Source organism: Periplaneta americana, chromosome 14, assembly GCF_040183065.1.
Source record: "Periplaneta americana isolate PAMFEO1 chromosome 14, P.americana_PAMFEO1_priV1, whole genome shotgun sequence".
Taxonomy (NCBI): Eukaryota; Metazoa; Arthropoda; class Insecta; order Blattodea; family Blattidae; genus Periplaneta; species Periplaneta americana.
The window spans coordinates 158,875,452-158,896,781 of NC_091130.1; the positions used below are offsets into that span (position 1 = coordinate 158,875,452).

At 36.7% G+C, this 21,330-nt stretch overlaps 1 protein-coding gene and 1 long non-coding RNA gene across 2 annotated transcripts in view; one reads left to right on the forward strand and one right to left on the reverse strand.

Moving 5' to 3' along the window:
- Nucleotides 1-21,330, reverse strand: part of LOC138713923 (uncharacterized) — a 130,234-nt gene that overhangs the window by 64,879 nt on the left and 44,025 nt on the right. The gene's annotated exons all lie outside the window — the stretch shown is intronic.
- LOC138713921 (dipeptidase 1-like) overlaps nt 1-21,330 on the forward strand; it is an 84,583-nt gene that overhangs the window by 38,365 nt on the left and 24,888 nt on the right. The window contains exons 2-3 of the mRNA XM_069846459.1: nt 2,061-2,202; nt 20,586-20,739. Coding sequence (XP_069702560.1) covers nt 2,061-2,202; nt 20,586-20,739 — 296 coding nt within the window. The remainder of the gene's footprint in view (nt 1-2,060; nt 2,203-20,585; nt 20,740-21,330) is intronic.

Consider the following 21,330-nt stretch of genomic DNA (forward strand, 5'->3'; position numbering starts at 1 on the left):
AATGTGTTCGAATGTATACGTTTCTTCTGTATTACATTTTTTTTTTTTTATTTTCCCTATTCTTAATTTTCGTTGAAGCGCCAGATGCTAAAATTGACATAATATGCTTTTATGTGCACTAAAAGGTAAAATATGCATTAACCGCTTAAATATACTTATATGTTGTTTAGTCAACTGTCCGGAGACAAGTCTGGACCCCACAAGCGACACGAACAAGACATTACTCATGAGGCAACTAAGGCAAGGGATAATGGGGTAGAGTCGCCAGTTATTTTCCTCCTCCTTTGCATACATTGGCGACTTGCTACATATCACACTAGTCAGATTTCAGATGTATACAGACAATTGTTCTTCCTCTGACACATATTGTCAAGTGAGATGTACAGCTGTCGAAAGAAAAAGTGGCCACTCTTTAGAAATAAAGTTCCCTTCGGGAATTTCCGCTACAATTCTGAGACAGGCGATGTTACATGTTGTTGGACCACACTGCCTGATATCTACAGTTAAATATTAAAGCCTGCCTCGTCGTACTGTTGTAGTGTACTGGTAGCGTTTCAGGCTGGTATTCGTGAGGTCGAGCGTTCAAACACAACCTAGTGCTTTTTTATGTTTTTTTGTTTTTTTTTTTTTAAGAGAGAGCGAAAATACAATTACGGTATTCTTGTATCTTTTACGACTGTTTTAGTAATTAACATCAGGTTTATGAATGTATTATGCCATGACTTTATCATTATTTATCATGACATTATGGCTGCAAATGGAAAGAAAGAAAGAAAGAAAGAAAGAAAGAAAGAAAGAAAGAAAGAAAGAAAGAAAGAAAGAAAGAAAGAAAGAAAGAAAGATTATAATTCTCAACAAAAGTATATTTCGTGACATAAACAAAACAAACTTATTGGCGTCTGCCTTAGAAAATTTAAACAATTAAAAGTTCAAAAAACAAAACAAAAAGCCAGGATTCAATATTTGGTTCACCTTCCTCCCATCTCGATCACACCTTGCAGTCTAGTGGGCATGGAATCGACCAGTCTTTACAGTTCTCAGCCCCGGCATCGCAGGACGAGTTTCCACAAATCATCAGGACGTCTTGGAGGGGGAATGGGTCAATTTTTCCGCATATGCTTCTTTACGTGTGCCTCCGTAGCTCAGCCGCAAGAATGATGGAAATCGTTGAAATTTAGATGTTAATGTCTGTGATTCAAATCCTCGTCACTCCTTTTCATTTTATTGTGTTACAGGATAGTATAATGTAATAATATAAGAAGAAAAAACTAACACTAGTATTATGTAACTGTGTCGTTTCAAATCTAACATTAAATTTATATTAGGCCTAGTTATATCTCTAAAGAATGATAACAGAATATAAATGACAACTAGAATATTATTTATATCGCTAAAGAACGATAATAGAATGCAAATGATAACTAGAATATTATTTATATCGCTAAAAGAGCTATAACTGAATACAAATGATAACTTGAATATTATTAATTTATACTTATCGCTAACGAACGATAACGAAATAAAATGATAACTTGAATATTATTTATATCGCTAAAAACGATAACAGAATACAAATGATAATATGAATATTATTTATAGGCCTATCGCTAATGAACGATAACAAAATGATAACTTGAACTCACAACCTTCGAATCATTAACCATTAACCAAGCTTGCTACCGCTGGGCTACGAGACGCAGATAACGAATAACTCCATAGTTCCGAAACTGCTTCTACAAGTGCATTGCATCGTGTAACATCATCGTGATCCGAAGTAGACTTAGAAAATATTCGCTGTTCACGAGTGCGGCCACTTTTTTTGGCAGCTGTACATATCAGCCAGAACATCAATCATATTACTGTATATATAATATGACTTACTGTATATAATGGTGGCATGTGATTTGCAACTAAGGAATAAAACTTGCAAATATGCTTAAATCCGCCCTAGTCCCTAGAGTATGAAACGCACTGCAGTTCTCATTTTAGTGTCTTCCTTGATCTAGTCTTCGCCTCTTCAGAACTGATCCAAACTCAGAATAACGATCGCCTGTTGCCAGTCCCCAGGGCCTGGTTGATAGCCGGCGGAGTTCTGCTGGGCGCCTTGGTCATCCTTGCAATAGTGCTGGCCGCCACGCTGGGGGGCAGCGAAGAAGAACTGACTGGCTCGGCCATTCTCGACGAGGTGCCCCTGGTGGACGGGTGAGTAGTTACTTGTAATAATATAAAGTGTCTAGAAAAACTTTCCCGTACAGTTCATTTCCTCAAAGTAAGTTGTACGATTTTCCACTACATAGGCTACTGTGGTCATTATCCCATTTCGCTCAACGGTGGTGAACAATAAGGCCCGATTGTATAAACCATTTAATCTTAGATCAGAGGTTAAATTGATCCTTGTTTCAGCTGAACTTGGAATTTTGTGTTGTATAAAGTCTAATCTGAGATTAATTTGTCTCAAACTAAAGTCAACTTTGACTGAAGAAATTTCTCCGATTAAGTTAGATGATCCAAGTTCAGTTATTTATTTTCCGTTTGAAATATACGAGTGACAGATTGTGCAAATAAAATATCCATTATTATTAAAATTAATAGATATATTAGGTACATTTATATATATTTCTTTCAATTTCTTGCCTTAATACACAAACATTCTTATATTTTATAAGGCTCTATCGTGTTCAGCAGTATCAAATAACATAACCTATAATTATATTATGTTTATAACAACCATTAATTATTAATGGATATGATAGGTACATTCATAAATTTTCAATTAACTGTATTAGTAAACGAAAATTGTCGTTTTATAAAGCTTTATTATGTTAGCAGTATCAAACACCATAACATGATAACAACTTGGAGAACAGTCAGCCTTCTTCTTATTGTCCGCCATTATTTACATTGCACAAAAAAAAACAGTGTCTGCAACAGAGTGTACGGAAAATCGCCAAAAAGTAGTTGTAAAGTCGCTAGATTTCTCATTATCAACAAAGAAAGCTTACATTTTGTCACTATGGGGTGCTAAAAAGATCACTAAATCCCTATTTAAGCAATATAAAAGTTAAAAGAAATTGTTGTTGAAAAAGAGTTAAAGTCGCTAGATTGGCTACACTGAACAAACCTGTATAACATGGTCTGCGCATCACGTATTTCACCTGTTTATGCGATGTTGCCAAATCCTTTTCACGTGAACTTAGATTGCATTTGAACCAAGGTAATTTGATCGCAGAAAAGTTTTATACAATAGAAGAAGTGTCTGAACTCGGTTCACCTTTCGATCTTCGATCAAAGATGATCTTTAGTCAGAGAGTTTTATACAATTGGGCCTAAGAGTTTTACCATGCCGTCAACATGGTGCAGGGTCTCATATCTTTGCACCGTGTCACAGTGAAGAAACAGAATGTTTGAATCTACGAATTAACTCAATTATCAGGCACGGCAGATAAATGAGCTCACTTTTGACCCCGGACTCTGCCGATGTCTTCCTTGCCGTGGCGATTTTTCACAGTTCACGCTGGTTGAACTCAGTTTAGCAGAAATTACAAAATTATTGTTTATTATCATCATCATCATCATCATCATCGTCTAGGGATAGAGCCTAGGTCCAGGGCTGTTACGATCCTGTAACTTTATGCGCAGAGCCTTCAACTGAAACGGACGGAGTGACGTAATTTTCATTGGTGTTGCGTCATCAACCTGTGCATTGTTTATGAAATGGCAAATAAAAGGCGCAGAGAATCCGAGGATCTCGTAGGAAATGAAAAATCCAGCAACTTTAAGACGAACTATATTTATGATTCACTCACACTGTTCTTCCCAAGGGCAGGTCTTTCACTGCAAACCCAGCTTTCCTATTTTCTGCCTTCCTCTTTTTCTCCTCATATGATCCATATATCTTAATGTTGTCTATCATCTGATATCTTCTCCTGCCCCGAACTCTTCTCCCGTTCACCATTCCTTCCAGTGCATTCTTTAGTAGGAAGTTTCTTCTCAGTCAGTGACCCAACCAATTCCTTTCCCTCTTCCTGATCAGTTTCAGCATCATTCTTCTCCATATCCACATTTCAAATGCTTCTATTCGCTTCTCTTCACTTCGTCTAATTCTATGTTTCTGCCTCATACAATGTCACACTCCTCACAAAGCATTTCACTAGTTTCTTCCTCAGTTCTTTTTCCAGAGATCCGCAGAAGATGCTATTTTTTCTATTAAAAGCTTTATTTCCCATTGCTATACTCCTTTTGACTTCCTGGCAGCAGCTCATGTTACTGCTTACAGTACACCCCAAGTATATTTGAAGCTGTCCACTTGGTCTACTGCCTCATTTAGAATTCGAAACTTTACCTGCTTTATTTTTCTTTCTATGACCATGGTCTTCGATTTATTTTTATTTATCTCACTGGTCACAGCTGTCATTTAGCTCCAGTAGCATATCCCTTAGTATCATCTCCTCTTCTGCTAACAACGCCATATCATCAGCAAATCTTATACACTTTATCTTCTTTCTCCTACTATCACTCCTCCCATGTTCTGAAAACAGTTCTTCACTAAATCCTCCAAGTAGATGTTGAACAGGGTAGGTGATAAAGAGCATCCTTGACATACTCCTCTCCCTAATTCACTTCCTTCTGACGTTTCTTCTCCTATCCTTAAGACCCATTCACAATGAAAATTAAACATAACCGTAACATAAACACAGAAGTTTGCGCCCAGGCTACCAAATAGGATCATTCACAATGATTCACATAAGCATTGACATAAACATTACCGTAAGACGTTAACATGAAAGTTTGCAAACTCCAAACTTTCATGCTTATGCTTACGTGATTTGCAAACAGAACACAATCGTGGAGCGCTGAAGTATACGACAGAATATGAGGAAATGGCGTCGTTGTTATGTTTCCATGGTTACCAAGTATGTTTGCTGTTATGTTTATGTTCCCATCGTGAATGATGGTATGACTTCTTGATTTTACCGTAACGTTTATATCCTTAAATTAACGCTTACGTTATGTTTAATTTTCATTATGAATGAGCCTTTACTTTCACTCGTTGGTTCATATAAAGATTACTGCACAGCAGTAGCGGCCGGTGATTGAAATCCTCGGTGAGGCCAGATGCAACTACATAGTTTAAGTGCTTCCGATAGGAAATGTTTGTTTATGATATTAATTATTATTGTTATTATATTACTACTATCATTATTACTGTATTGTTATTATTACTACTACTACTATTATTAGTCTATTCTTATTACTATCAATGAAAAATAATAATTTCACTCACCAAATAAGCTGTTATGCTGTGAGTTTCAGTGATTGTTTTAGTGTGATGAAGCAACCCACATTATGTGTTGAAATTTCCCTTTCTTTCTTCTCTTTTTATTTTTTTTCCTTTGACAGCAACAAACAAGGCCAAGAGAAGTCTATTTTGCCTCACATTACCACTGAACCATTTATGTTGCCCATACCAGGATGCAATAGAAACTCGCGTTTTAAGATTATGTGTCAGAAAAATTATCAGCGATGTCGTAGGTATCTCGGTAGTCTCTGTCTTTATTTAAAAATTTCCTTTCTTTCAGTATTACTTCTTCTCGAAAAAGGACACTCTAACAATGAATTAACTTCTCCAGCATTATTTCTCTCATTTGTTTCTGTTTATATTTTCCCTAAATATATAACATTGGCCCAGATTCACTACTGTACTACGAAGTACAATAGTAGAACACCCTCGCTTAAGTCATAAACTAAGACATAAGGGAAGAGAATCGAGTGGGTCTCTGTCTGCCAAAGAGCTGGAATTTTGTTATTTATGGCCTAGTTAGGACAACAAGTCACCACTGCTATTCCCACCCCACTCTACCCTTAAGGCCGGCCCATGGATGGGGGGAGTGAAACCTGACCAGGCCAGACGAATTGTGCCTCAGCTACAACGTTTCAAGCGTAAACTCAAAGCCCGCGAAAGGACATGAAATGCATTGACAGACCCGGCACGAACGATTCTGGCCTCAGGAACAAATTTTACTGCAAAACAGGTCTATATACATCAAAGTTTTCAAATGCTTCTACAGCGATATTTGCTTCATTCAAATAACTAATACATTATATAAAAACACAAAATTTGATTTCAGTTAAGCCAAGTGACTGAGGCCCGGCCTCACTTGCCTCAGTCAGTCAGCCGCCACTGCTGCACAGCCTTCTCTCTTTCCAATCCACATCTATTTTCTTTAGGATCACCGTCAGTGGACGATTGAACTATGAAAATATGATGATGACAGCGATGATGAATCTGAATTTTGTTGGAACTTGTGAAGATCAAGCACTCGCTGTCAGCTGTTGTATTGACAGAGATTACAGCCGCCAAGATGTCCGGAAACTGCTTACAAGGCACTAAATCCCAGATAAACGCCATTCTTATCTCGTGATGTGCGATGTCACCCTGTGCTGTCTAGATTTCATAAGCTGCGTCACAGAGCGAGGACTTGCCATCCCGCGGGCTGAGTATCGATACCCGGCTGGCTGGAGTCAGCACCGTGGCCAGAATTACTTTTCGGGAGGGGATGACACAATGAAGTTACGTACGGTACACAACTGACTAAATGATGTAGTTCACATTATACATCTACGAGAAGCAGCATTGATAAACTTCTCTATCACTTGTCCAGGTGTGATTTGAATGGCAATGCTGCTATGAACAGACATCTAAGCGAGGCCACAGGTTTTTGTCTCACATGCAATTGCGAATGTAATTCTTCAACCTTCTATTTTTCAGGTGTCGCTGTAGACACAGGAGTTAAAGCTAAGAAACGTAACGTTTGCAAAAAAAGGTCTTTATATTGAGATAACTCTGTAAGCATATACTCTGATCAATCAATTTTTTTTATTTCTTTTATGCTCGACCATGCCGAAATGTAGTAATTATACACCTGGTAGCAGCCCTTAAATGGACCTCATTAAAGTACACCTATTCATTAAAATTCAGGTGTTCCACCAATCAGAAAACACCATTGTAGCAAAATGAAAGCGCAAGTATCGATTATTCTCGGATATGCAATCGAAAGGCAACTAGCGAAACGTCACGGAGGCTGTAAATCCAATACTGTCGCAGAAGGTTATGTTCTGTTACTGTAATAATTAGCGTTAATTGTAAATAATATTCAAATAAATTCAATTTGTCATCTCGTTTTTCAATGTCTAAATCAATTTTAAGGTTATATCAAGATTAATGTTTATTTTACTCTCTAGATTATATCAAGGTCAATGACATTTGTTTCTCGGAAAAAATCAATACTTTCGCGTCTGCGCACATCTCACAATTTACGAGATATTGCATAAGGTCAGTTCCGCTCCCCAGTCAGATAAGAATAGCGTGAATACTTATGAATAATTTCAAGTTAGAAATATGGTCGAGCATAAAGAGTCTTATGAAACTTGCCTATAATGGTAGTAATTAAGACGCGAGTACGTTTATGAAACGAGCGCAAGCGAGTTTCATAATTTTCATACGAGCGTTGCATAATGTACTATTTTTCCATTTACATTTCCGCAGACCTATTTGAAATTACGAGTAATTCTGGTTTCAGTCCATCATTGTCAATGAACATAGAAAACGATTCAGCAATAACAGTTACCTGTACTCTCTCCGAATTTATTTCTGTTCAGTAAATTGGTTTAGCAATATCAAATATAATGTTGAAATCATTTATTTATGATTAATGAATCTTTCATTTAATTGTCCTCTTAAATCATCGAGGAATGAAATAAAAATATTTCTTGTAAAACAGTCTTCTGCAGTGTCGGTGTCCAATATAAGATCTGTGAGGTAAAGCGAGAGCTGTTAACTTTTTGACTCCTAATCTCGACAATATCTGTATCACTGAAAAAAGCATTAAAATGGGATATTACAGCATTCCCGGTCAGCTACGTACACAGAGATACTTAATTCCGGTGCCGTATTATTCGCGATATTGCTGAAGTGAGAAGCTCCTTGAACATGCATGTCAGTTAAGACTTTCAAAATATTTTCAATGCTCTCAGTTCCCTGAGAAAGATCACAATTGACTTTCTATAGTGCTTTGCTTGTTATAGGCAAAGTTAATTATAATATTTTTTGATATACAATCAGCGAAATAATAAATATACTCTTTTCCAATAATAATTGGTTCGTACAGTATAATGTGTTTAAATCATGATTTTCTTTTAAAACTTCCAAAGTATGCAGAACAGGAAGAGAGATATAGCAAGCTGGCCAGCGGTGTTCCCTGCACGTAGTGTTCCTAACCTCATCACTAGAGGGAGAAGGTTATCAGACGTATCAGTTTCCCCCCCCCCCAACAAAGTTCGTCCCTACAATGTCCCCAAATTTAATAATTTGTCCTCAGACACTCCCAGATTTTCAGTGTTATTATAATTTTATGAAAATGCTGTGCAATGTCTCAGTGTCTGGGGCATTCATTCACAAGATGAGACAGCCTGTCTGTGGAAAGTAAATTATGTACTGAGATCTCCTCCGGAAAGAGACAGGTTTGAAAAGACAGTCCATAACTTTTCTTCAAACATACACGGACTTGACCTGGATGAAATAATTTATTTGATGAAATTTCTTATTTGAAGAAATATGTGACTTCAGAGAAAATGAAATAGAAATTATTAGAAAATAGCAAAAATGAAATGAAGAAAATGCCGATCTTTTTATCTGAGAAAATTATTTCCTGTCCGCAACTCCATAAATCATTATTATTATTATTATTATTATTATTATTATTATTATTATTATTATTATTATTATTATTATTATTATTATATGCCTATTAACCTATTTGATTTCATGGTGCTCAGTATTAGGGGAGAGTCGGGTAGTATCGGACATCGGGTAATATCGGACAGTGAGTTTCTTTCATCTACCACACGATGATAGTACCTGATTGACATGGTTACGTTTCTGTGATGTCGCATAGAGAAACGTAACCATGTCATTCAGGTACTACCATATGGTGGTAGATGAAAGAAACTCACTGTCCGATATCACCCGATGTCCGATACTACCCGACTCTCCCCTACATGTGGGCGGTGCTCTCCAACTCCCTGTTAGCTGAATGATTGTTCGGTATTCTTTATCCAAGAGAAATGTAACACGGAGGTACAGAATAAACCCGGAAGATCATGCTGCACTGCTGGTAATCGAGAGGAGCTAGATAATGGTAATGTATACTACGGCTTGGATTAAACGAATCTCAGATCAAACATCACCTCCTACTCCACGTCATGGCTCGGATGATGATGCAAGCTTGCTAAATCCATAAAACCACATTAATTTTGTTTCATATGCAGCTCTCCATTATTCTCCTGCGCAATTTACGCTTTACGTACAAATTGGACCTTGGAAGAAAACTTCACAGATGAAGCACCCCGCACAGGGTCTGTTACAGCCCACCAAGGACGGCGGCGGTTGGTAATCTGAACGAGTTCAACTTCATAAATGACTTTAACATTGTTCTCTTCGAATGGAATTGGATGCAAGTTCGAATATTATGTATGACTGTTGTAAAGGGTAGCGCCATGCTTAAACTAGTGATACGCAATGAGAGCTGGTTCCAGTATTCACGAGCATTGCCACTCGTTGCTTTTTGTCTTCAATCAGGTACCAAAATATTGTGAATATAATATGCTTTAAACCTTAAAAAATATAACTAATTAAATTGCGCCTCAGATCTACTTCAAGTAAGGAATTGTGGCTATAGTTTCATTCTGGAAGAGGAAAAATAAAAATTAATAAAATCATATTTATTTATTTATTTATTTATTTATTTATTTATTTATTTATTTATTTATTTATTTATTTTCCTAATAATTGTAACTTAAAATATAATACACTCAGGGACAAAAAAAACCGGACACTTTAATATTTGCTGGTATTTTGCAAAACATTATCTTCTCATACAATATTATGGTAGCCATCTGTTGTTATGGAGACGTGTATACATTGTTGATTGTTTTTTGTTTTATAAACAAGCCATTACAACCAAATATTCCAATTTTGCTTTCGGAGTCTCAGCTATAACAATTTTGTCTCAACCATTTTGTGCTTCATTATCGTTATCATTCGTTATTTCTTTATTTTTACATTTTCTGAGTTTAAGTGGGGTTGTAACATTTGTCTTAAAACAAGATGCGACCTGAAGATGTGGCTCGAGCTGTAGCCCTTTACGATGATGGACGCAGTGTACGTTACATTGCAAATGTTATGAATATGGCTAGAAGCATAACCCATGATGCCATAAAACGGTATAGAGAGACCCTAGAATATACCAGAAGACCAGGTTCGGGTCGTCCAAGAGCTACAAATCCTAATGAAGACAGGTATATGGTGTTGAGACTTCTTAGGGAGCGCAACCTGCCAGCTACTAGTGTAGCCCAGCAATTTGTTAACATGCATGGACGCCCAATTTCGGCCAAAACAGTTAGAAGGAGGTTGAAAGCAAGTGGACTGATATCAAGTAGACCTGCAACTGGTCCCAGACTTCTCAGAATGCATCGAGTTGAACGACTGTGTTTTGCAAATGATCACAGGGATGGGAGAAATGGACAGTGGAGCTGTGTTCTGTTCACCGATGAATCCCGTTTCAATCTGTGCTCACCTGATGGACGTGAAAGAGTTTGGAGAAGGAGGGGAGGACGATTTTCACAGTGTTGCATTTCCGAAGATGTGCCGTATGGAGGTGGTGGAGTGATGATTTGGGCAGGAGTGTGTACGGATGCTCGTACAGAGTTGGTTTTTGTTGAAAATGGAAGACTAACAGCTGATAGGTATATAAATGAATGTTTGGCTGATCATGTTGTGCCATTTGGCCAATTTGTAGGCGATAATATTGTTTTAATGCATGATAATGCACGGCCGCATATTGCTCATGTGGTCGGAGATTATCTCCAAGACGTGGGAATCCATGTTCTTCCATGGCCAGCAAGGAGTCCAGACATGAACCCAATTGAACACGTGTGCGACATGCTGGGACGGCATGTTAAGAATAGACGACCGAGACCAGAATCGTTACAAGAGTTGAGGCGAGCACTTGGCGAAGAATGGGAACTTATTCCTCAAGAAGACATTTCTAACCAAATTGAGAGCATGCCAAGACGTATGGATGCAGTTATTCAAGCCAGAGGGGGTAATACCCGTTACTAAAAAGAGTTTTTAATGTTTAAGGCACTATAAAATGAAAAAAACAGTTAGACCAAACGATGCCATAGTTATACGCCCTTTGTAATTTTTTGTAAATTTTCTCATCAGAGATTTTTTTTCAAATGTTGTCGTATAAGGTGCTAAATGAAACATTATTTTGTTTAAATGTGTTTTGTTTCATTTTGAAATAATAGGCAACAAAATACAAGCAAATATAGAAGTGTCCGGTTTTTTTTTGTTCCTGAGTGTATTAAATTATACTAGGTTACACAAAATAGTTGTAAATATAATTTTGACACGTACAGAAAACCAATAAGCGGGAGAACGTAATCAACTGTAGCATATGACATAACATAGCCCTACAACATGTTGCGCCGCACTGAACGCTCCGTTCCTGCCATCCAACGGTAAAACTTCGCATAATATATCCCTATTATAAAATTAATCCGACAGTGCTGCTTTGGCTCGATTCCAGGGTTACCTTATGCCGCTGCAAAGTTTTCATAATAACATTGATTCCATTATAAGAATTTAAATGTGATTATAAATAAACGTAATTAATTTGATTATTAAATAACATGAGACAATTATTACATAAAATTGATATAAAATGTAACTACTAGATCTACTACAGACAGACTTTAAGTTTGTATTGAAGAATTAATCTTTTTATTAAGTCCCGCATAATTGACTTATTACTGAAATTTCTTTGACCCTGTTTATTCAACTACTGTTCCGATTTTTATACTCGTCTTCGATTTCCATAATGCGTTGAAATTTTTATATGACAAGAGGTCGAAAAGATTCTCCAGAGAGGAGACAGTATGCAATAAAGGCGAGGTATTCCAGGGAAGCGTTGCAGCAGGCACCAGATGATGTAAACACCGGAAAACTTGGTCAACTAGAAGCTGCACGTTTGTATTTCATCCCAAGACAAGCATTAGTGAATAAATTGAAAATTAAACACAAATAATTTTGTGAGGCCAAATATGTTTTCACCGAGAATGTTGGTGCTCTGTGCTAGGACGAATTTGACTTTGTAATAATCTCATATTAAGGATCACTGTTCCCTGGTAAGCCTACAGTCAGTGCATGGGCCCATCTACAGATACAAAGTCAGTTGTATGGTCAAGAAGGAAATGCATTGTATTGTATTGTATGGCATTTATTAACATTCCATGGTATTCATACATTGCTTACAGCTACAATATGAAACAAGTCAAAAAAACTTAATACTATTATAAAATCTTAATTTATAGTCACAGTCTAGATGAAATATATACAGACGAGATTCACAATATAGTAGGCCTATACTAGTACAACACAAAGTTTTAGTATCAATTTCATGAAGTGTTATTGAATGTCATGAATTCACCTACAGAATAGAAGGCGTGAGAAATTAGATACTTCTTTAATTTGGCCCTAAATAATCTTAGGTGTTGAGTTTCATTTTTTATATCGATAGGGAGGCTATTAAAAATTTTTACTGCCATATAACGCACTCCTTTTTGATAGCACGATAGACTTGCCGATGGAGTATGAAAGTCATTTTTGACGTGTATTTATGCTATGAACTGTTGAATTAATTACAAAGTTTTCACGATTACATACAAGGAAGATTATTAATGAAAAGATATACTGACAAGCCATGGGCATTATTTGTAGTTTTTTTTAAATAGTCCTACACGATTCCCTAGATTTAACACCTACTATTATTCTAATTATTCTTTTTTTTTTTGTAGTAGGAATATACTGTTACTATCTGTGGAATTTCCCCAGAATATTATTCCAAAACTCATTACCGAGTGGAAGTATGCAAAGTATATTGTTTTTAAGGTACTGATATTTACTATCTTTTGCATAGATCTAATAGCAAAACAAACTGAATTTAGTTTGGGGTAATTTCTTTTATATGATTTTGCCAATTTAACACATTATCGATTTTTAAGCCAAGAAATTTGGTTGTTGTTGTTGTTTCTAATAGGGATCTATTGTGAAATATTGCGCTAGAAATTTGCGAAATTGAATTTGGACACGATTTAAATTGAATTATATTAGTTTTGTTACAATTTAATACCAATTTATTAACTGAGAACCAGTCACATATTAGATGTGGCCCGACCAGTTTGAAGTAATAAAGAAAGTTAATAGGTTGGTAAATGAAATGCGCGCATATGAACTGATTATGCTCACACTGTGAAGAATATGATTAGCGAATTAAAATTAATTTATATGGAACTTGTATGTAGGTAATAAACAAATTGTGTTTATATTTTCGTCTGCAGTGCTAGTATATTTTATTGTTACAGTAAATGTCCTATGCTTTCAATAAACGTTTTTTGTGAGATCATATGAAATAAAATTTCACGTATTTTCTTATTGTACGGTCAAAAATTACCTTGAATTTGAAGGAGAATATAAAGAATTGAATTTAATAGGAAAACACATATTATGTGGTACAGACTCGGAAATAAAATCCAGGTGGCCCAAATTTTGTTTCTGGGACTGTACAAAGTTTCCCCAATTAGCCGTGTAACTTTTTACTACCATTAAATGTCAAATTTCGCCTATGTAAAATATGATTTTTTATGTTTATTATGTCTGAATCCATAAAATAAGCAGTTTTCTTAAACATGAATTTCAGCACACACTATTTTAGTTAAGTATAAAATATGACAGAAGTGATACAAAGTTACCCCAAATGACTGTACTACAAATCTCCGAAATTACAGCTTGAATAAAAGACTGTCGCAGTGATGTCAACTGATGCCCATAGGAGCAAGCGCGCGCTTTAGAGCCCAGGAGAGCCTGAGCGCTTTACAGCGGAAAGGAAAGAGACAGACGAAAGAGGTGGTATATGCCGCTTGGTCGAGCTATATTCAGGGATGGCCAGCACTGATTCAATAGATAAAGGGAAGAGAACTTATTAAAACTATATCCATGGTAATTTTTAGATTTGTCTGAGAAGTATAAGTGCATTATAAGAATGTAAGTTTTAATTTTAATGCTCATTTTTTACAACTTTGCTTTTTTATCCAAAAGGAATATTTTCTCAACTTTTTTACAGAAAAGTGAAAATTTCAGATATGTTTGTTTAGTAGCTTTACAGGTACTAAAACAATGTTTTGTAAATATAATATATCGTAAATACGTATTACTGAAGATAGTGTATTAAAATGTTTGAAAATATTCGCATGGAAAATGGTTGTAAGGAAATGAATTAACAAAGCAACTACCGTTACATCACAAACAAAAGATATGTGCGTATGTGTTGGTAAAGCGTCAGCTCTATAGCTTCAGCAGATTTCGAGATAATTTAATATTCTGATAACAGAAAGTTGCGCACCAATATCACCTAAAAGCATAATGCAATAAGAGTTTTATTATGTAATATTAGTTACAGTTAAAACATATACCTAGACAACTTTGCTTTGTACTATAATATTGTTTTAATTACTTTTATAAAGCTAAAGATACCTTCAATATCAATTTCAAGTTATCATGTGATATTGAGTGTCTTTCTTTGGGATAACACTTTCTTTATGAATGATGTGTTTAATTCACTTAGTACAGTATAGTTGTAGTTATTATGGAATTTGTGTGAATATTCCTTCTTTACTCTTTATTATGTTATTAACGTTTAAAACACAACTGCAATATTAGGCTAAGAAATAGGTGTTAGTACTTTTGTTTTACAGATAATATAGAAACAACAGAAAGAAGCCATATAAAAATAACGACATAAAATTTCACGTTCCGTTTGAAGTTTGTGCACCACTGTTTCCTTAATCCAACAGGCTGCTTATTCCTCCTAGCATACCTAGCGCTTAATGCCCGCGCACGACGTCAAGGTCAGGAAAATGCGCTTGCTTTGACATCGCTGGACTATCGAGTAACCCCGGGAAGTGGCTAGATAGTGCTGACCAGGGGCCTATTTCTCAAAACTCACGGACTAGTAATATTAGTCTGTACTGTAGTAATAATACTTTATTTTACAAGTCTGTGTTTCTAGAAACTACAAGGGTAAAGTAGTAGTTACCAGTTCACAGACTAGTAATATTGGTCGATTTCACCAGTTCATAAGAGATTCTGTTTCTCAAAATGCTAATCTAGTTGATTATGCTAGTATTCAACAGGAATATTCCTACAAGACTCTAAAGACTGGTGATTGCTATATTATCATTTACCAGTAACAATCTTTCTCAGAGAATCAAAACAAAATATTGTGTTTATTTTTTAATACATGTGGTTTAGTGATTCCGATTGAAGTAGTGATGAAGTTGTTGTGAGAAGAGCTAAAAACTATATCGAGAAAGAACAATTATTATTCCTTTACGGGAGCATTGTTGAAATATAATGAACGGTTTAAAGTGCTGAAAAGCTTGGAGAGTTGTTAAATGTAGTGGGACCTGCCATAACAAGACAAACAAACAGAAATCATGCATTATCAGCAAAGCTTCAAATACAAATTGCTCTACAAATCGGGATGTTGATTATTTTCCAATGCCATCTGTCCTAGACCAGCAACACATGCAGAATTTTTTTCCTAATAATCTAATACCAATTCATCAACTGCAGTAATTTTTGCTGGCTTTCCTCCTCCACGCCAGTTCTTCTGACATTGTCAACTTTAGCCTACAAATTAAATACAAAACGACACTAATTTATGAATAGATCAAACGCAAAATTGAAAAAAAAAAAAAAAAAAAAAAATAGCTAATTTTTCAAGTCATAAGTGGCATTCATGTCGGCAGTAGACCCACTAGCTACATAATGTGTTCATATTATGATACTGTGAACTTGAATTGGTACTCGTCAAAGTTGCTTTCTTAATGTTGGGCCAGTAAGTGTCCCTAACGTATGCATAATCTTTGTTCTGAAGTATCAGTTCCATAGCCTCACATATTACAAATTTTTTGTCCAGTCGTTTACTTCATCATTTTTGTTATTATGCTTGAAAACGCACCGAATGCTATATCCTTTGAGTCATTAATCATATTGAGTATAGTTAATTTGCTTTCAATTGATGGAATTTCAAGAGAAGAGAGAAGTAAGAACCAAAACACAAAAAACTTAGCCTTCCTAACCTCAAATAACAATACCTACCAATGACTATAAACAAATGAACTCAATCAGCTGACTAGTGAAAGAGATCATGTGACTAGTGAAACATTGTCACAAGTTACTAGACTGGTAAAATAGTTCGAGAAACAGAATCTACTAGAGCTGGTGAAATATGCTCTGGTAACTAGTAACTGGTCAACTACTAAACTAGTATTTTTGAGAAACAGGCCCCAAGCTGACGCAGAGTAGTGCAACAGGGACGATGCCTACCAATACTCTGTCCAAGCATGCGTTCTTCTTTCTTAACAGCACTTTCAATTTAGATACCCTCACAGTTGGATGGGCAGTTAATCTTTTTATAATAATTGTGTATCTCCTCTGAAGATGAGTGCAGTTTGAGGAGAAACTTCGTTATTATCCGAGTAATAATTCCCTTGTGAGTAATAATTTTAATTAATTCAACGCATTCCGATGCCGTTGTTGGTGTCACGAGACAAGAATTTCAGGTCAACTAAATTTAAGATGGCTTTGAGAAGCTTACTTGAACTATTACGTACAATTTGCACACAAACGTCTTGTACGTATGTCGCTGAAACAACATTGTTATCTGTTTACATGTCAAACAAACGCTTTCAAGTAAAGTTCTGTTTAAACCATGACTATACGGCTGTGTAGGAAGCAGACACGTGTAGCGACGTCAGATGAATCACGCAGTACAACAGCGAAACCAAAATGACAGGCTGGACTAACAAGGACAAGTATCAGGGAAATCCTACGGGACAGGAATCCAGTTGCTCCTCACGTAACTACACATATTTTTCCTTTCACAATCGTGTTCATTTATGAGTTACGTCTTGATCTGGACGGAATTCCCTGAAGCGCTGCCTAAAACACTTAAAAATAACACACAGAATTATTGACTATTACGGAAAGTGGATAAAATAATCAATAAAACGTGGAATCTTAAACTGAAGAACATAATGCTTATTTATTTTATAGCAGTACTAGCCTTCAATACAACCATGTTCTCTTTGGTGAAGAGTAATATTATTGATAAATTAAAGTAATTAGATAACATAATTCGTAGAAATAAATACAAATAAAATTATGACTGATGAGGTCACCTAATTATGTCAGGTGAAGAATACAATGCGTGCAGTTCTGCGTTATGTAACTGCCTCCATTCCCCTGTAACTTCATCCCGCTTAGCCCCAAATATTTTCCTAAGCACCTTATTCTCAAACACCTTTAACCTCTGTTCCTCTCTCAAAGTGAGTCCAAGTTTCACAATCATATAGAAGAACCGGTAATATAACTGTTTTATAAATTCTAAATTTCAGCTTTTCTGAGAGCAGATTGGATGATAAAAGCTTCTCAACCGAATAATAGCAGGCATTTCCCATATTTATTCTGCGTTTAATTTCCTCCTGAGTGTCATTTATATTTGTTACTGTTGCTCTAAGATATTTGAATTTTTCCACCTCTTCAAAGGATAAATTTCCAACTTTTATATTTCCATTTCGACCACTTGAAGACCTGTGAAGCATTAAGATCAGAAGAAACTACAGTTCAAAAGAATTGGAAAGCACGACTGCTGATGGCTTCATTGCCAAATGCAAGGCACTTGTCAACAACAACAACAACAACAACATATTCCCATTTCGTACAATATTCTGGTCCCGAGACATAATCATATACTTTGTATTTTCGGGATTTACTTTCACACCTATCTCTTTACTTGCTTCAAGTAAAATTTCCGTGTTTTCCCTAATTTTTTGTGGACTTTCTCCTAATATAGTCACGTCATCCGCATAAACAAGGAGCTGATGTAACCCGTTCAATTCCATACATTCTCTGTTATCCTGGACTTTAATAATAATAATAATTATTATTATTATTATTATTATTATTATTATTATTATTATTATTATTATTATGTACAATAACATGTTCAGACTGTCAGTGTTCATTAGGCCCACTTGACAGGTCATATAATAGGATGGACTCCTCTTCAATACTAGAGGCCTTTCAGCCCGCCTTGGGGGTAAGGAAATAATTTGTTTGCAGCAGAAAATATTTAAATACAACAGTACGGTACCTACGTTGTTATCTGCTAGAATTAAGTAAAACACGCGAACTCTGTTTGAACTGACCGGTAACGGCTACGGTTAACCGAGTAACTTCGGTGCTCCGCTGCCAAGCACATAAACCGATAGAACCGAGTAACTCAACAGTTCTACTCGCTCCGTCCCCAGCTCTACTGGGTATTCAGTTCAAAATGTGTCATGGCTCGCTGTATGCCGTCATGTGGCTAGCCGATGAGCCTAGAGAATTCAATCTTCCTACACTTCCGCAGAGGAGTATAACCTAAGAGGCAGAGAAGTTGCCTAGCAAGTACGGCGTTCATTCTGAAGAGTACGTACCAATACGTACGGTAACGCCGGTAGTGGCAGGAATGTGAACTGTTTGGAAATACGTACTGTCGGGATATGGGGAGAGGGTTAAGACGATTACTTACGTATTTGTCGACATTAACTTCGACGGTCAACATGGACACGGAGCATTTGATTTGTGTTGTGGAATGTTGCCGTACACAATCGATGATAACAAATACCCTGCGTACGACTTGCCGGCGCAAAACACAGTTCGAAAGAGGTTATGGTAGCACACAGACCGTACAGACCGCCATCTGTTGCTACGACGTTCAAGTTATACCGTACACGTTCTCAAGTTCAGATTGAAGAACGCCTTAAATAATAGGCAACTTCTCTAACATATAAGCTGAAACTCGCTTCAAATCGGTGACCCAACAACAGTGACGTCATGACACACTTTGAAATGAACACCCAGTAGTGTTATCGTTCTTTAGCGTTATAAATAATATTCAAGTTAACATTTATATTTTGTTATCGTTCTTTAGCGATATAATTAATATAAATTTAATGTTAGATTTGAAATAATGCAGTTACATAATACCAGTTTTAGTCTTTTCTTTTTATATTATTACATTATACTATCCTGTAACAATAAAATGAAAAAGAGTGACGAGGATTTGAACCTGAGACACTGACATCTAAATTCCAACGTTCTTCCGACTGAGCTACGAGGGCACAAGTAAAGAAGCATAATATGCCGAAATATTGGCCCATTCCCCCTCCAGACGTCCTGATTTGTGGAAACTCGTCCTGGGATACCGAGGCTGAGAACTGTAAAGACTGGTCGATTCCATGCGCACTCGACTGCAAGGTATGATCGAGATGGGAGGAAGATGAATTAAATATTGAATAGTGGTTTCTTGTGTTGTTTCTTTTTTATTTTTTAAAATTTCAATTGTTTGAATTTTCTAAGGCAGACGCCAGTAAGTTTGTTTTGTTTATGTCACGAAACATATTTTTGTTGAGAATATAATCTTTCTTTCTTTCCATTTGCAGGCATAATGTCATGATAAATAATGATAAAGTCATGGCATAATATATTCGTGAACCTGATGTTTATTACTAAAACAATCATAAAAGAGACAAAAGCACTAGTTTGTGTTTGAACGCACGACTTCAAGAATACTGGCCCGAAATGCTACCATTACGCTATAACAGTAAGACGGAGAATACTTTAATTTTATAACTGTAGATATCAGGAAACGTGGTCCAACAACATGTAACATCGCCTGTTTCCGAATTGTAGCGGAGTTTCCCGAAGGGAACTTTGTTTCTAGAGAGCGGTCACTTTTTCTCTTGACAGCTGTAGAACCAGCCAGAACCTCATCTGAAGTTGAACGTGGGCGAGAAATGGCCAACAGATTTTACCTGTCAGCTTTTCTTACGAGCGACAAGTTTACGACACGGACTCCCCCCCCCCCCCGGAGAAATACAAGCTATGAGTTTCTTCGCCCTTTCAACTCTAACATAATAACAATAATAATAATATTTATTATTATTATTATTATTATTATTATTATTATTATTATTATTACTCGGTGGCCAGGTAGCTCAGTTGGTAGAGCAGCTGGCTAAGGACTGGTAGGTCCGGAGTTCGATCCCAGGTGGTGACAGGATTTTTTCTCGTTGTCAAACTTTCAGAACTGCCCCGAGGTTCACTCAGTCTCCTATAAAAATTGAGTACCGGGTCTTTCCCGGGGGTAAAAGGCGGTCAGAGCGTGGTGCCGACCACACTATCTCCTTCTAGTGCCGAGGTCATGGAAAGCATGGGGCTCTACCTCCATGCCCCCCAAGTGCCTTCATGGCATGTTATTATTATTATTATTATTATTATTATTATTATTATTATTATTATTATTATTATTATTATTAAAATCGCGCCTAACTTTCACTTGTCACTGTCATTGCAGACACAACGACGTGGCGTACAACTTGAAGGTCCTGATGCACAACCAGCTGGAGAACTTCACGTTCGACAGGAACCTGAGCGCGGACCCCGTGTGGAGCTGCAGCAGCTGCTTCACGGACCTCCAGAGGCTGCGGGCAGGCAGGGTGGGCGCGCAGGTAGGGCATACCAGTGTAGCAGCAAGCAATCCGTGGCACGACAACCCAAGGTCGACCCAAATTTATCACGATGCGGGTGGGCACCGGTCCTATACAATGGCTGAAATTTCGTAACAAGATTCCTTTCCCATGAGGACTCGAACCAGTGCGCATGATGCCTTAGGCCACGACTTACTACATTAGTTTGTGGATAAGATAAGATAATAATAACTGCCTCCCATTGGAGGTAGCCCAGAAGGACTCAGTATACTCTCCTACATGAATTTTACAATATTAAATGTTTACATAAATTTTGTAGAAAGAAAATTAAGATAAACATATATGAATATAAAGTGAATAAAAAAAATTAAACAGAGTGGATATGATGACTCAGAATTTGGCAAGAGCGTTTCAAAACTGAACATTTCAAACAAGCCCAAGAAATTCAAGCGAAATGCACTAGAGGGGTGGCCGTGGGTACAAGGATTCAGAAAAGACTCATAATAATGCTCGTGTGTAGGAAGCCGAACGAAAACGACAGCGAAGGCCCCTAGCGAGAGTGCGAACTCGCTTCAGTGTGCAGTGAAAACAGAGCTGCTGTGAATATACATT